The sequence below is a fragment of the Anabrus simplex genome, chromosome 3 (assembly GCF_040414725.1).
Source record: "Anabrus simplex isolate iqAnaSimp1 chromosome 3, ASM4041472v1, whole genome shotgun sequence".
NCBI classification, from domain to species: domain Eukaryota; kingdom Metazoa; phylum Arthropoda; class Insecta; order Orthoptera; family Tettigoniidae; genus Anabrus; species Anabrus simplex.
Genome location: NC_090267.1, coordinates 88652969 through 88671175, shown reverse-complemented (window position 1 = coordinate 88671175; position 18207 = coordinate 88652969). Strand labels below are relative to the sequence as shown.

The window sequence follows — 18207 nt, the reverse complement described above, 5'->3', positions numbered from 1 at the left end:
GCATTTGGTTGAGGTTATAGGCAATAATTTGCGTCCTGTGTCAAACAGAAGTTTTTCAATTTCCCCTCTTGAACAAATATTAATAACAATACGTTTTTATGCTACTGGCTCTTATCAGATTCTTGTCGGTGATTGCATTCGTGTCCATAAAAGCACAGTTTGTAGAGTAATTAAGAAGGTAACTCACGAAATTGCCAGTTTGAGGCCTAATTACGTACGAATGCCAGAATCAAGGAACGAACTGTTAAGGGTAAAGGAAGGCTTCTTTTCTATGAGTGGATTCCCTAATGTATTAGGCTGTGTTGATGGAAGTCACATTCCAGTTCAATCACCGAGCAAAGATATGGGTGAACTTTATAGAAACAGAAAGGGATTCTTTTCCATTAATGTCCAAGTTGTCTGTGACCATTTATTGAAGATTAGGGATATTGTCGCACGATTTCCTGGGTCTGTTCATGACAGTACAGTCTTCAACAGTTCCCATATCAGGGCTAGGTTTGAAGCTCAGGAGTTTGATGGCACTTTACTTGGTGACAGTGCTTACCCATGTCGTCCATATCTCATGACCCCATTTCTCAATCCTAATACTGAAGGTGAAGTGAGATAAAATCATGCTCATATTAGAACAAGAGTATCAGTGGAACATACATTTGGTGTCTGGAAAAGGAGATTTCCTTGTTTATCTTTAGGCCTGAGGATTAAATTGGAAACAGCACTTGCTGTAATTGTGGCTACTGCTGTTTTACATAACCTAGCAATAGATGAACATGGACAAGAGTTTGACATTGAAGCTATTCCTGAAGAAAATAACATTGACCCACCTCTGCCAGACAATGGGTCCGGAAATGCTGTGAGAAGAACACTGGTTACCACCTTCTTCAGGTAAGAATGAAATATGATTTAATAAATGAAATTGTACAACACTACATTTTAATGAACAATATAACACACAATAGTAGAAAAAAAAATATTTTACGTTGTTTCCCTGCTTCTAAATATCAATGTTGCACTTTAATTGATCATACTGTGCTTGCTTTATCTTAAGTTCTAAGGTTTTAAGTTCATTTTCTATCTGAATATTCTCTAACTGGTTTAATTTCACTTGTCGTTCCAATCTTGCACTCTCCAGTTCTATTTCAAGTTTATTTTCAATTAGTTTATGGCATCTTTTCATATGGTCCAACACTAAAATACTGGTTTCCTCCTCCCTTGCCTTTACTGCCTCCTCAGTAGTCATTATTTTCAATTTTTTTTCATGAATTTCATGGTCATATTTGTCTTTAATATTTTTTCTTTTTATTACTCTGTCTGCCATGCACTCTGCTGCCCTCTTCCTTCTTATAACATTACCATTACCATTACATTGGTCACTGTTTATTGCAGCTGATCGACTGCATGTGGGCGTTGGGGTGACCACTTCTGGTGCCCTATGGACATCAGGGACTGCCTGGGTGACAACTTCTGGTACCTTATGGACTATAGGGGCTGTTTGGGGGACGACTCCTGGTGACTTTTGAATCTCAACTTCAAGGGCTGTTTGGGTGACCACTTCTGGTGCCTTTTGCAGATGATCATCTGATGGATTAATCACATCTAGTACAACATCTGAAAAATATAATAGTATTTATTAATATAAAATAAAAAGGTCATAGTTAAGTTATAGTACTCATTCTAACAAAATAAATTAATAAATTATATGACAGAAAGGAAGATAACAGATGAAGATTAAATTAGATACCTCCAAGATATTCAGCACATGAATCGTAACAATTCCGCAGAGGCTCAAGCTGAGGTTTCACCATTGCAATGAATCTCTCATCTATATTGTCTGTTTTTGGAGTAAATGTTCCACCTCCTGTTTTGTAATGCTCCACCTGAAATAATAAATACATGCATGTTTACGAATAATCATAAAGCAATAAATCTCATTGAATCCTAAAGTAATTCACATAATAGCTAAGCAAACCAGCAAACCTCCTATCCAACAGACAGACCACTGAGGATAAAAATGGAAGAGAGGTATTATTTTATTCTAGCCTTGCATATAGACTAACCTATTCCTAATTATGTAATATTTACAGTTGTTATCCACATGTTGCATTATTATTTCAATACTGGTATATTAACAATAATTAATATTAAAGATTCATAACTGATAATTATTGTAGTATTCAATTACTAGCTGCCATGAAACGTTTTCATACCTTCCTGTGTCATAAACATATAGGCCTACTCAGTACCTTGTATGTATCTTAAGAATAGTTGCCTAAATTTGGACAAAACAAGTTCTAGCTCTTATTCAAATGAAACCACTGCACTTGCATTTCATTTTCTTATTGTCATGTTACTGTTTTTAATAATATCAGTTTGACTGCATGATAAGATTAGTAGATCTTTTATTATTATTATTATTATTATTATTATTATTATTATTATTATTATTATTATTATTATTATTATTATTTCCTCCAGGGAACAGAAGTAAGATTTTAATCACATAGAAATTAACTTATTGTTTTCTTTAGTTAGTGCAAAGAAAGCTATTTTAGAATTTGAGAAAATAGTCTGTGTACCTTTCAAAGTGGTGGTGGTGATTACTGTTTTAAGAGGAAGCATTTATCTTTCAAAGACAAAGAACAAGCTTGGAAACAACCAGCTGATAGTTTCAATGAAATATGTGACTCCCAAGAAACATAAAACATCTGGGCCTCTTTAATTAAAAATCTTGCTGAAAGCTGTTGTTTATGTTACCTTCTTATCTGTGTCAACACACTTCACACCCTTCAGGAATATTAAGTGGCCTTGGTTAGCTCCCTACATTCAGCTGAAATTCTCAAGTGGACTGCTAAACCTCATGTCATGAGTTAAGAGAGGGATTTGGAGGTATTAACAGGTAAGTACGAAAACAGATGCTTCTTTTATGTTAACTTTAATTTTTTCCTTCATTGGTTCACCAACAAATCATAAAAATACTGGTGGATAGGATAGTTTGCTTGATATCATTTTCTGCCATATTTGGGAGATTGTTAATTCCCTGAGGAAAATTGTGCAGTGTGTTAGTGACTTCAAACTGGTCATCAGTAACAGGAGATATGCTTTCTTAACCTAAGTTGTACATTGAATCATTAGCCTATCTTCATCAATATCAGTCTATCATCAATAATTTCAATTAATTATTTCATTTTCTAATGCCAATAGGCCTACTGTTTTTCAGCTGTATTAAAAAGTGTAGTGTTTGAGTAAATAGTTCAGCAGCTTGTTATTCAAATCTATGGTAACCTTTTTACTAGGAAATTCCCAGATACATTAATACAAACTGGGGGAAAATGGGTTTAGTTTAAACTCAGAATTAAGTAGTTTTGGGAGGATGGTTGTCCAGCTGTACTTCCTCTTATTAAAACAATAATCACCAACCAGAAATGCTAAACTGCAGCAGTTTCAAATAAATGCACGTTTAAACTCATTTGGAGGAAATGGCCCTAAGCCTAGGAATTTCTTTCTTTCTTCATCTTCCTGTTTTGCTATTTGTTTTACATCACAGTGCCAGATAATTCTTATGCCAATGATGGGATAAAAAAACTACGACTGGTAAGGAAGCAACTGATGTGAAAATGGGAAACCATCATCAGTGCTGCTGACAGCTGGGTTCAAACCCACTATCTCCCGAATGCAAGCTGGCAGCTACGTGACAAACCGCGTAGCGAACTCACTTGTAGGCATTTCTATTGTAAGGTTTATATGGATAGCCTAACCTACAATATAGTAGGAATAGATAGAAATATTTTTATTGAAAAATCTTACCTTATCATCTGCAATATGCTGCCGAGCCTTCCTCTTCAATGTGTCGTACAAATAGTGCAGCTGTTTCGGGAGCCTGGGTCCTGATTGACAATTAGCATTGTACAATTTTGTTATCTCCTCCCAAGCTGTATTCTTTTCTTTCACACTCGTTGCATCAGTCCTTTTGTTCCCTATAACACTTATGAACTGCTCTACAATATCTAACAATATATTTTTGTCTTGTTCAGTGAAGTTTTTTGCCCTTTTGCTATCCATGATGTTACCCTCTGCAGAATTTAGCAATATTATTCAGCGAAATGTACCGTATCTGTATTTGTGATGATGACTGGGACAGCTGGATAATAGCCAAGACTGTGAATCACTGCCTATTGGATTCTGCTCATATTATGCATAAAAACAAGGTAGTACTAGCGGAGGCATCTAGTGAGTAGTTACGAAACTTGATCAACGAGCTGCTAAACATACTCGTTACAGCGCCCCTGGTTGAAGCACAGCAAACTAACTTTTGCCTATAACTGTCATGGCGGCTACCCCTTCTTGGTCCTGACAGCCCTTATCAGTTCAATGAATTGATGAGGTTATATGTTATTGCAAATTAAAGATTTATTTAAAAATAAACACGACATTTTCAAACATGCTTAATGTTGCATTGATGTTAAAATGAAATTAGCGCGGTGAATATAGTGAGCATTTGCTTGGTTAAAACAAGAATTACGTATAGAAGGATGGATAATTCGGCGTCATGCACTAACAATAAAGTCATTCACTACAGAAAGACATGTTATACGTACAGCAGTTCATCGAGGAATTCACACGCGTAGAGAAAGATATCACTGCCTTTTCATGACATACCTTCACTGTCATTCTGGTATAATTTTTGAATTTTGCTTCTTGGCCTGGTTTGTTACATTTTATGGTTTTTGCTACTTATGACTACTTTTTAAGAGCTGCTGTGCAACATGTAACACATACGTCCGTTGGTTGCGGTGTAGAATATCTCTACGACATCCTCTGCCTGTCGTAAGGGGCCACTAAATGGGGTAACTGGGGTAATCCCAGATTCAAAAGTTGAGACCACCGGACCCCTGGTTCAGTATAGCATTCCTTCCACATACGGTATCCTACCAGCTTTACCACTTTAATATTTTTACCGGAACTCTCTTGGTCACACCTCGCCTGACCTCATTCTACTGAATTCAGAGCCTACATTTATTTGTCATTCCTTTATATCTCCTCTCAATATGAGTGGAAAGATAAATGTGCTGTGTTTGGCTGCAATAACTATGAAGTGCAAAAGGATTCGCGGTTGTTGAGAAAAGTGCTTATAATGTAACGTTAACACAATTTAACACAAATGCTCCAATTTATTTACATAAAACAAGTTTACAATTCACTGCACTGACCAAGAGATACATTGTACGCCATGATCTACACCACAACCAAAGATTACGCAAACAAGATAAACAGTGTTGTGTCACTTGTAATGTTCATAGATATGCCAGTAAGATATGACACGGCAGTCCATGGAATAAATGTGGTTCCGTAACATCCTCCCACCTTGCAATTGTTATTTTCAATTACAAAATACTCTGTACCGCAACTGAAACACAAACACATAACACAATAAATAAATGAACACAAAAGCAAGGTCACATCAAGAGTATTCACAAATCAAGTCTTGATGGCACTTTAATCCTCCGCCCCCCTTTTGACAATTTGAATTCTTCATGTGGAGGCTTTGTCTCAGGCGAAGTGATAGTCACAGTTTCAGGCTGCTTCCAATCCTCTGGAGTTGTGTACACCTCCAATGGATAGAGACGCTGGAGTGGTCTGATTAGCTCTCCCTCAGATGTCTTCAGTTTTGCTACTCTTGCTACTTCATCCTTCCCTGGATACACTTCCACGACGACCGCGCGGGGCCAGTTGATGCTTCTTGTGGAATCTGCTTCTATCAATACCACATCTCCTACCTTGATGCTGTTGGTCTTCCTCTGGCCGTGGTGAACTAGGAGCGCCAAATATTCATTCCTGAATCTTTGTCGTAGGTCCTCGCGTAGTTTCTGGAGGTACCTACAAGGATGGTGGGGTGAAAGTTCTTTTTGGGGATCATTGTAAGTATCTAGGTGTTAATATAAGGAAAGATCTTCATTGGGGTAATCACATAAAAGAGCTTGTAAATAAAGGGTACAGATCTCTGCACATGGTAATGAGGGTGTTTAGGGGCTGTAGTAAGGATGTAAAGGAGAATGCATATAAGTCTCTGGTAAGAACCCAACTAGAGTATGGTTCCAGTGTATGGGACCCTCACCAGGATTACCTGATTCAAGAACTGGAAAAAATCCAAAGAAAAGCAGCTCGATTTGTTCTGGGTGATTTCCGACAAAAGAGTAGCGTTACAAAAATGTTGCAATGTTTGGGTTGGGAAGAATTGAGAGAAAGAAGAAGAGCTGCTCGACTAAGTGGTATGTTCCGAGCTGTCAGCGGAGAGATGGCGTGGAATGACATTAGTAGACGAATAAGTTTGAATGGCGTTTATAAAAGTAGGAAAGATCACAATATGAAGATAAAGTTGGAATTCAAGAGGACAAACTGGGGCAAATATTCATTTATAGGAAGGGGAGTTAGGGATTGGAATAACTTACCAAGGGAGATGTTCAATAAATTTCCAATGTCTTTGAAATCATTTCGGAAAAGGCTAGGAAAGCAACAGATAGGGAATCTGCCACCTGGGCGACTGCCCTAAATGCAGATCAGTATTGATTGATTGATTGATTGATTGATTGATTGATTGATTGATTGATTGATTGATTGATTGATTGATTGATTGATTGATTGATTGATTGATTGATTGATTGATTGATTGATTGATTGATTGATTGATTGATTGATTGATTGATTGGTTTAACATAGTCAACCTTGTCAACTGCATCCAAATCTGGAGTCTCATTTGTAGGAATACCCTGCAGAAATGTTGCTAGTGTCAAAGGCTTTAGTTCAGACGAATGGTCCACAATGTATGTAAGTGGTTTAGAGTTGATCGTCGCCTCGCAATCACACAACACAGTATATAACTCTTCATAGTACACAGAGGCTCGTCCCAAGATTCGACGCAGTAGTTCTTTCACTGTTCTGATTAGTCTCTCCCACCATCCTCCCCACCAGGCTGCTGTAGGTGGGATAAATTTCCAAGTAATCTTTCTCACAGCCGAGTGGGTGACAATCTCATCCCAATCCAACGCTTTCAGGGCATTATTAAGTCCTATGAAATTGGTCCCGTTGTCTGAGTACAGCACAGAATTTCTTCCACGCCGGGCAATGAATCTTCTTAATGCCAGAATGAAAGCATCAGTTGTCAAAGACTGCACCAGCTCCAGATGTATCGCACGATACACCGCACAAGTAAATAATACAACCCACGCCTTTTCTCCAGACTTTAGATACAGCGGTCCAGCATAATCCACTCCCGAGACCTCGAAAGCTGCTGTTGAGCCCACTCTATCCTTGGGCAAAGGAGCAAAAGCTGGTGCTGTAGGACTAGCCTTGTACCTTTTACATTTGACACATCTTGCAATAACTCTTTTCGCCACTTTCCTAACTCCAAGAATCCAGAATCTTTCCCTGAGTCTAGCTAACAGTGTCAGTAGCCCTGCATGCTGTGACCGATGATGTTCGTCCCAAATCAATCTGGTCAGGATGGCATGGTTTGACGGCAACAAGATGGGTTTCTTGAGTGCTTCACTTTCTTCCCCAAAGGTAAGTTTTGTTTCAACCCTCAGAACTCCCATTTCGTTCTTGAATACCCTGACTTTCTTCTCAAGTTCCTGCTCGTGATCTCGAAAGCATTCCTGCTGCACAACTCTCAACAAGGTGTTCTCGGCTTGTTGCATTTCTTCACCAGTGAGTTCACCTCTTCTTGCTTCTTTTGCCTTAGTAAGTTTGCGGAAAGATCTGATGATCCAACCAATCATTCTGACGACATAACTTAAGAAATACAAGAGGCGCGAACAAAGTCAGGAGAACTACACGCCACACTCGACATAACTGTCTTCCGTTTCTCAATATTGACTTCTTCTTCCGGTGCGGCAATTTCATAAAACGGCCACTGCTCTGGATTATCCCTTAGCCACCGTGGTCCTTCCCTCCATTTGCTCTCAAAGAATGCCTTTGGACTGCAGCCCCTTGATGGAAGATCTGCTGCGTTCAGAGTCCCCGGTAGCTGGCGCTAATCATCAGTATTGGTGTACTGTCGTATTTCATGACAACGGTTACCCACGAATGTACTCAACTTGTCCGCCCGCTTTATCCAAGTCAAGGCTACTGACGAGTCGCTCCAAAAGAATGTTCCGCACCGTTGTAGTCCTAACGCCTCTTTCACTTGGGTAGAAATTCTGGTACTAATGACTGCTGCCAACAGTTCCAAACGTAGTATAGTGACATGTTTGACTGGAGCAATCCTCGCCTTAGCCTGGACCAACTGGACCGATACCTCTGCGCCTCTCCTTGTCCTCAAGAATACACAAGCTGCATAAGCAAGGTTGCTCGCATAACAAAATACATGAAGACTGATATCTTCCGCTCCCCAGTCCACTTGTACCATTCTCCTTGGAAGACGACATCTAGCTAACCATTGCATCTGCTCCACCCAGTTCTTGAATTTACTTGTAATCCTATCCGGAAGCTCTTCATCCCATCGAAATTTGTGTTTCCATGTTTCTTGCAGCATCAGCTTTGGTAGTAAGGTAGACGGACATGTGAAGCCAATTGGATCGAAAACACACTGAGCCACAGACAACAGATTCCTCTTGGTAACTTGACAAGTGGTCATCGCAATGGTTTTGACATCACAGAGAAGCTCATCTGTAGTGACATCCCATAAGAGACCCAGGACAGGAACAACTCCATCTTGCATCGCAGCTCTGTCTTCTTGATGAACGGGGCTGCTGATCCATCCGCGAAGATCAAATTGTGCTGTAGACATCAGTGCAGTAGCTTCCCTCACAAATTTCTGTAGCTGTTCTTCATTGGCTACACTGGTAACACAGTTGTCCACGTAGAAAGAGTCTCTGAGTCGCTCTGCAGTACTATTCAGTTCCTCAGTGTCTCAAGTGATGTGATATAGTCGCACCCAGTAAAAATGGACTAAACGACACTCCAAAAACAACTCTGCAGTGCCTGAGGATTGCCAACTCTTTGTTGCGACAGTCCTTCCACCAAAGAAATCTTAAAAAATCCTTGTCACCTTGGTTTAGCTTGATTTGTAAAAACGTCTTTCTGATATCAGCTGTCACTCCAATATCATGTTTTCTGAATTGTATCAACAGCTTGGGTATTAATTCCACCAAATTGGGCCCTTTTTCCAGACAGCTGTTAAGTGAGTTGCCTCTTTTATCTTGGGCTGAGGCATCGGACACAGGCCTAATTTTGGTGGTCATACTAGATTCGTTTTATTACTGACTGGTGAGGGAGGTAGTGACCATCATTCTTGCTGGCAGAGGGTATCATTTCCACTATGCCCTCCTGCAGCCATTCACGAAAGATTTCATCATACTCTTCCAACTTGCCAATGGTTTCTAGTATTTTGCTTACACTCAACAATCTCTTCTCTGCTAGATCGTAGCTGTCCCTCAGCTGCGGGTGCCCCTCTTTCCAGGGTAGGTAAACCTCGTATCTTCCTTCTTGGTCAACTTTCACTGTCTTCTCGAAGAATTCAAGTGTCTCTGCTTCTAGAACTTCTTTGGTTTTGACATCTGCCGGGTCGCTAATGCCTATGGCTTCCAGACGCCACAAATCACCTACATTAAAACCTGCCATACAAAAGAGGTCAGTTACTGTATTGCAGTTGCTGAATATTCTACGCTGCCCCATCACCGTCCAGCCCAGCTTAGTTTCGAGAGCAACCATCATGTCATCTAAAACTAATTTTCAGCCTGTTAGCAGTTGCCCCATTACGTCTGCCCCAAGTAATATCTTTACCTCAGGAACATTATAGCTTACATCTGATAAGATTATGTTGTGGTTTCGAAGTACTGGGTAATACCGCTGGGTCTCAAGCCGGGGTACAAAATCACAAATTTTCTGTTGGTCCAACATAGGAATGGTACACTCAAATTTTTCATCTAAACTTCTAAGAGTAACTTCATAAATACCATGCACTTCTCGCCCTGTCTCTACTCCACTAAACAGATTATGTATTAACGTTTTTTCCCCTATCTTCTTCAGCTCAAGCTTGTGAACACTGTCCTTCGTGATGTATGATCTTTGAGATCCCGAGTCTAGTAACACTCTTGCCATTTTAACAACCTTGTCCACCGACACTTTAACTACCAAAGTTTGCAACAATGTCTGACCCTTTTGATAAGACAGTGGGTGGTATGAATAAAACGTGAGTACTTACTCAAACTACATACTCATGAGCATGAGCATTTAGTAGGAGTATATTCTCAGTCCAAGTAGTATGTACTCCATTTGGTAAGAATAAAAAGATTCTCCTGTGATGGAGTAGATACTCAAGCGCACCGCCATGTGGATCGTTTGAAACTGAGTAGATACTCATGTTGTGTACGATCGTCAACTGTTATCTTGTTTGGTTCCAATCGCAACATAACCTCAACTGGATCCGGTTTGGTTTGTAACTTTGTAGTTTGCACTGATTGTTCGTTCGTGAAGTTCGTCGATATGGAAAGTATTCATCCGGTAACATTTTCGAATATGTTGCGGGAACATGCGGTACTTTTTAGTAAGTCCCAACTGCCGGCGGTTCGGAAAGAAAAATCCGAATCGTTGGAGGCAATTCAAACGAAATTGATAGCCATGTGCGGCAAGAAAGTTGAGATCGGCACCATTACGAAAAGGATAAACAACATGAAAATGAGGGTGAAACAAAAGTGCGACCTAAACCAAACGGGGAATAAAAGGATAGTGTTGAAGGACTGGGAGAATATTATCCACGAGCTGTTGGATGGGGATACTAATCCAACATTGACACGAATTCCAGGTATGTTCCTAAAGTATATTCACGATTATTTTCTTGAACAGGTTTATAGAGGTTGTAGAAAGTTCATTATTTTGTGTGCCAACACTACAAACTTTAAGGTTAAGATAATTATATTTATTGCTTTATAAGAACCAAATAGCACCTAGGCATTTGGTTCAGAGTACCGGGTTTGAATCCCGGGCCTGGGATTTTAGCTCCGTTTAATTCACTTGTCCGTAGAAAACTGAATTACTGAATTAAAACGTTTTTCGTTTTTTTTTCGTAGGAGCAACTGCGGTTGGAGTAGGGCTTACTGAAGTTCAGCCACAACATATTCCTCCACCTGTAGTGGAATTTGTAGTATTGGAAGAGGGAGGAGAAGGAGGGAGTCCTGTAGAAATCGTCAACTCTCCAAATGTAGCCACCCCTAAACGAAAAAGAAGTGTTTTGGATGACTATGAAAATGACGAAACCAGAACTCTAAATAACACAGACCTGCAGCGCTTGGTGCTGTTAAAGCAGATAAGAGTGTTGGAACTCACAGAAAAAAAGTTAAAATCAGAGATGAAAGAATGAGAGTCGAGTATATATATATTTAAAAATAAATTGTTTTGCATACATTTTTGATTTTTTTTTGTGAACAATAAACAGAGTGACACTGGTACTTGCTGCAACTCAAACACCTTGATATATTATCTCTGCCAATTCATTTCGCCTAGCTTCACCATTCCACCTGATATTTGCAGCAGCTGCCATGTCATCCTCATTTCCATCTTCTAACCTTACATTGCCACCTAATGGTTGTAGTTCAGGGTCCTCATCCTGTAAGTACTTGGCAATATTGTGCAACACACAGCAACAAATGATCAGTTTTGGCACTTTATTTAAAGATAGGCGTACTTTGTGCTGAAGAATTGGGAAACGTTGTTTTAGTTGCCCAAAACATCGTTCGATCACAACTCTTTCTTTGGTAATGCACCTGTTATAAGCAATTTCTTGAGGTGTTTGTGGATTTCTGAACGGTGTCATAAGCCAAGGTGCAATACCATAGCCACTATCCGCTAACAGTAAAGCATTTACCCTATTCAGACTTACTGTTGTCTGGACAGCTGAATTTCTCCAGACTCGAGAATCATGCACAGATCCAGGCCATGATGCATCGACACTGGTAAAAACTTCCTTGGCATTGCACGTTGCCTGTACAGTAATACTTGTATAATCTTTCCTGTTTACATATTCATCACCATAATGTGTAGGCTTATTAATTCCAACATGAGTGCAGTCAAGAGCACCTACCGCTGCTGGAAAGTAGTACTTTTCCTGCCACTCTTGTTTCGCAACTTCAAATTCCATATCTGTTTGAGGAAATTTTATCCACACTGGAGCTTTAGCCGTGATGCGGTGCATAACCTCAACAAGATTTTTAGACACAGTTGTTTGGTGGATTCCAAGATCTTCTCCTATGCCACACTGGAATCCTGGGTCACCTACCAATCTTAAAAATGCTTTTAATTTTACTATGTTTTTAACAGCACCACCTCTTGTTTCCAGTTTCTCCGGTCCAAATAAGTATAGGTTTAACCAGTCCACATTAACTTGGAAAAACAATATAGACTTTTAAAATTATTAGAGTCCACATGTTCACTTCTCTCCTTGTAAATTTTTCCACGAGGCACCACATTATTAATAAACTCAGCCATGTTATTTCTCCTCAGAAGCTAAAAATTGGCATATACTCAAGCTTGAGACAACTATCAGCCATACTCAAAACAAAGTGAGTATATACTCATCAATCTGAGAAGGTACTCCCTTTTATTCATAGCACATATGAGAAACTACTCTCAGACTCTTAGGAAGGTGAGTATATACTACACCATCTCCATAACATGAGTATATACTCAGCTAGTGAGTACATTCTCAAGAACTTTATTCTTATGAAGTGGAGTATATACTCAGAAAAGTTGAGTACATACTATATTCTCATTTTTATTCATACCACCCAGTAAGTTCTCTGTTCTACCTGGTTCGTTTCCTTTCTCAACTGAACTTTTCTTGCTGCTATCGACTGGAATTATATCCTTTAAACCCTTGTACATAATAGTGTGATGCCCCTTGCAACAAAGCAAGCACTTGAGTACAACTTTGCACTTTTTTGCATTATGGCCCACCTTGAGGCAATGAAAACATGCTCCTTTCTTTTTCAAAATTTCTTGTTTTTTCTCTGTAGTGAGACCTCTAGCTTTAAAACAGTCCTGAGACATGTGGTTCCCTTTATCGCACCAAATACATGCCCTATCACTCCTTTCCTCTTCACTCGAGAAAATTACTGCTGCTGTCGGTAGCTTTTCTTTGTTGTTTTGCCATGCAGTCCCACAGCCACCTAGGAAATTAGAACGAGCCAGAAGGAGACGTTCTTCACTTTCTACCTCTTGCCTCAAAAATCTCAAAAGTGTCTCGAGATAATTAGACTGGTCACCCTTCTTACATGCCTGCGACATACGAGACCGCTCCCATGCTTTCAAAATGTCATCTGGTAGTGCTGATTCTACAAGCGGGTAGAGCATTGCCGCATATTTATCGCTAGTAACCCCTAGTGACTCTAGTGCCCTTAATTGGGTCTCCAGTTTATCAAAAAGACTCCGTAGACTTATATCATTTAGCATGTTACTCTTTTGAAGTACTAATTGCAAGAGTTCACGAGTTCTCAATCAGAAGTTCATCTCTTGCAAACCTCGATTTTAATTGCACTATAGCTTTCTGATAATTTGAAGCTGAGGGTGCGAAACTTTCCACGAGTTCTCTAGCTGACGTCCCGGGTACAGTAGCCTGGCAAAGGTTTTGGAATTTATCCTCTTCCTCGATTTCGTCATCCTCATGTATCTTTCTGAACTGCCCCCAGAAGGCTATCCAGTTACGCACATCTCCATCGAACTGTTTAAGTTCTAATTTAGGCAATCTTAAATTTCTTTTACTCCTGGATTTACTAGAACTAGTACTAGCAATACTATTTGCCCCATTGTCACTGAGTGTGTCATCATGCAAAAAATTCTCATACCTGGCCTTTAAGGTTAACCACCTTTCGCGGTATCCCTCCATGATTTCGTATTCGGCAGCGATCTCTTCTTCTTATCCTTCTTCTTCTTCTTCTTCTTCTTCTTCTTCTTCTTCTTCTTCTTCTTCTTCTTCTTCGTGCTCACCGGTGTACCAAACATCACGAATTTTTTTATCGAGCACGAATAATCGTTCAGCTTTGTTCTCGAATATCTTGAATCCTGCGGAGACCTCTTCTCTTGCGGGTTGTTCTACATTTAACTTCTGTTCAAAGTCATTGCCAGCGGTCTTTCTTCCGTTTTCCTCATGACAAGAAAATGTAAGTAAATACTGTGTTTGCATATGTATTCTTCCAGTTACAAAGAGATTGTTTATAGTACTTCCTAAACTTCTGACCTGTGTGACCCATATTTTAACTGACTTAAAATATAATATGCTTGTTTTATTGTATAGTGCAGCAGTTAACCTTCAATACCGATGCGTTGTTGTAGGTATGATCCGCGGGTTTTGATTTAATTCAGGAAAATGCATATGTTTGTGGCTGGTTGTGCTCCAAGTTACCCCATTTGGATTGCCGTAATGCGTTTTCAAGCACTGAAGAAAATATGGATGACTTAAGAATTGTACATATTTTGTTGACACAATATAATGATACAAATTTGCTTTACCCTACTGTAATGGCAAGTATTGCTTATAGGGAAATTTTGAACGTTTCTGAGACTAAATTTATAGATTTTCTTTGTGTTAGTAGGCTTCAAATAATTAGGAAAATTGTCCCGCTCTTACATATTAATTCACTGAATCATGTGTGTAAGGAATGTGCCGATATTTTTATTGACAAAGTGCCTTAATGTGATGATACAATGTTTTATAAATGAGAAAAAGACAAATCTAGCCGTGAAAGTTCAGACAGGCATTCTAAAGCTAAAAAAGTATTGCATAAATGAAAGATCAAGCCCTTTCACAGCAGGTTATATCATATCTTGTTTATATGTCTGATTTCAGTCTTTAAATAATAACCTGTTTAAATAATTCTTCATTCATTTATCCAGAATTGCTTTAGCAACTTTGAAGTTATTATCTTAATAACACTTTTTTCTAGGCGTAATTTATTTATCCATTTCCGTAAGTTATATGTATTTCCATTTATGTTCGAATTTAGCGCGAATTTCCAGGCCTCGTCACTAGGAGCGCCACTTGCGAATTGTCTCCCATTTTAACAAGGCTAAATCCGGAAGTGTCGCGTATTGTCGTTACTGTATTTGCTGAAGACTATGGTGGTAGGCCTACTATACTAAGATACATTTATCCAAGGACTGGGTTTATTTAATTTATCTTTTCTTTCCTCAGCTTTTTTATGAACTAACATGTTTTGGCATTCTTCTCTTCAGTGCTATCAATGCTGACAGATTTAATCCTTTCCTTCACCGTGTTGGTCTTGCGTTACCCAATAAAGAACTGTGGGAGATACGGGTTTCGTTTCACGAAAATATTCTCTGCGTAGGTTAGTTTTTCTATTTGTTATCATGTAATACATGATACACTTTCCAAATCATTCAATAAATCCAACATAATATAACAATGAGGTTGTATTTTATTTTCACCTAGGGATGCTAGGGGTGTCTTACCCCCGTAGATTATTTTTCAGATATTAAGTCAAAATATTATGTATTTCACGAATTGTTAGGACTGGTAACATTTTATGCGATAAAATCAGTTTCATATTTCCGTAAATGTGCATAATATAAGAATTTTAGGATAACTTTTTATTTGATATCTTGTAAACAGTACACGTTAAAGCATTCCTGTTTTTTTCACTGAATTTTACACACTACCATAGCAGCGTTGTTCGCGTATTTTGATGCCTGGTAACAATTTTCGAAACATGATGAAATTAATTCAAGTTTCCCTAAATTTACGTTAAATTTCGAACATCAATATACACTGCTGTGTAAAACTTAAGGACTAAAGTAACTTTCGCATGTTGTGTCACTGCCAAGTAACATAGCTCGATGAAACTTGAACCATACATAGGAAGACCTGCTACAGTATGGTATGGTAGGTAACTGAAAAGAATATGCGATGAGACGAACAGAAATGGCAATTTTATACAGAGACAATGAATTACACGTAAGTCACTGCGACTCATGATGGTCCCCTGGATATCACAAAAGAAAGGACATGCTTCCTAAACGGATGTGTGATCACCACGTACAGCGATGCATGCTCTGCAACGTGTTCCCATGCTGGCCACAAGAATGGTAAGGAGTTCTTGTGGTAGGGCGTTCCATTCCTCCACCAGCGCGGTTGACAACTGCTGGATGGTCGTTGGTGCATGTGGACGTGCTGCAATACGTCCGCCCAACATGTCCCACACGTGCTCGATGGATTAAGTCGGGGGTACAGGCAGGCCAGTCCATTCGCCGAATATCCTCTCGTTCCAAGAGCTCTTCCACTTGCTCTGTTCGATGCGGTTGTACATAGTCGTCCATAGAAATGAAGTCGGGGTCGAATGCACCCCTGAAAAGATGCACGTGGGGAAGGAGTACGCTGTCACAATAACGTTGACCAGTGAGTGTATCCCGTTCAGAGATTTGGAGGTCACTACGGCCATGCAACATCATGCCTCCCCACACCATAACACTTGAACCACCAAAATTATCATGTTCGACAATGTTCCTGGGTGCATTACGTGTTCCCACATCTCGCCATACGAGGGCACTTCTAGAATCACTACTCAGAGTGAATCTGCTCTCATCTGAGAAGAGCACGCAACCCCACTCCTCGTCGGTCCAGACCTGATGCTCTTGGCACCATCGCAAACGGTAGCGCAGATGTGCGGGTGTCAACGGAATACAGCGTAATGGTCGTCGGGCAAACAGACCACCCTCATGCGGTCGCCGTGCCACTGAGGAGCGTCATATTGTGTGCCTTGCAGTCCTGTTAAATATGGTTGCAATTGCACCCGCTGTTTGACGTGAGTCTCTTCTTCCTTCTTGCACAATATAGCAGTTATCTGCTGCTGTAGTTGACCATGATGAACCCCTCCTGTCCTTCGGGCAGCAGTGCCTTTGGTTCGGAATGCTCCCCGTGCACGTAAAACAATGTTGTGAGCAATACCAAACTCCTGGGCTACACTCGTCACACTTCGTCCTTCTTCTAGTTTTCCGATGATTCTTCCCCATGTGAAGTCATCCAAATGTTGTCTCTTGGGCATGTTGTAATGAATAACACCACCACAGTGTACCGTAACAGCTCGCTGATTGATTCACACTGTCTTGTCCCGTCCTTCAACTGCCTCGTTTTGTGAGAACAGGCCCATTTGGCGCTATAGTCGTGCTGACCTCACGCCAGGTTTCTATGCACATGTGGGAGACCTCTGGCAACATGTTACTGCACTTAAATTCATTTCCACCGAGTAGTTAATATGTTCCTTTATCTATCTCGTCCTTAAGTTTTGCACAGCAGTGTATATAAAATATCGTATTGCATAAAATCTGTACGTGTTGCGGCAAAACGGTTGGTGTTTTCGAAATCAGCACATCGTTTTCCACAAGAAACACATATTTTTTTTAACAAAGTCGGGAAATCATTGCAAGCTAGTGTAATCTGCTTCATAACTAAACGTATATTATTACTATATGTCTCGGTTTGTTATTACGGTACCGGTACTTACAATTACTTCTTTGTGCGTACATCTCACTCTTGATTGTTTATTATTGCTTAGTTCTCATTGATGTAAGTCGGTCTTGGATAGATGCTCTATTGAAATACAACCTAAGAAGTTATATAAAATAGTGGTTTTTTTCTAGCATACCCCATTTACATTAGCTTGAGAACACGTCCAACAAGATAGTGAGTAGAAGTTGACGCCTCCATTTCTCATACAGGAAAAAATATCATTTATATACTCTTCATCTTTGGTTCAAACATGTTTGTCTTATCTCTACCAAAGATCAACTAAATTATAACAGCCCAAAGCTTATACATGACCGGTTAAGATTTCTCCCAGACAGCGAATATCTTTAACGTCAGTATAAACTTACCTTAGGCTTGTTTCTCTCTCCTTACATAAAAATCATCAGATGCATACATGTAATGAGACCAGGTTTAGGTCCTGGGTCATGCAGCCCTATATGTGAATTTAAAAAAATCTTATTGAACTTCATTTCCTCTATTCTTTGAATATTATTTTTGAGATGCCTAGCAACCGATTGTCTATATATTCACAAAACAGTGTATACGTCGTAATGATCACTTTAACTTGAGTACAATTTTGTCTCGCCAGGACACTGCTATGGAGGAAAACCATGAAACTGTCGAAGAGAATGTACCACATGATGAAGGTATTTCAAGTGCTCATCCAAGTGTCCATGAAGATG

General features: G+C 39.6%; 1 protein-coding gene across 1 annotated transcript; it reads right to left on the bottom strand.

The window, feature by feature from the left end:
- Nucleotides 1-890: 890 nt before the first annotated feature.
- On the bottom strand, nucleotides 891-4113 carry LOC137499000 (uncharacterized). Its single transcript, XM_068227003.1, has 3 exons — nucleotides 3802-4113; nucleotides 1739-1874; nucleotides 891-1605 (listed from the first exon to the last, which is right to left on the bottom strand). The coding sequence occupies exons 1-3, from the start codon at nucleotides 4054-4056 to the stop codon at nucleotides 992-994; spliced, it is 1005 nt and encodes a 334-aa protein (XP_068083104.1). The 5' UTR covers nucleotides 4057-4113; the 3' UTR covers nucleotides 891-991.
- Nucleotides 4114-18207: the final 14094 nt, after the last annotated feature.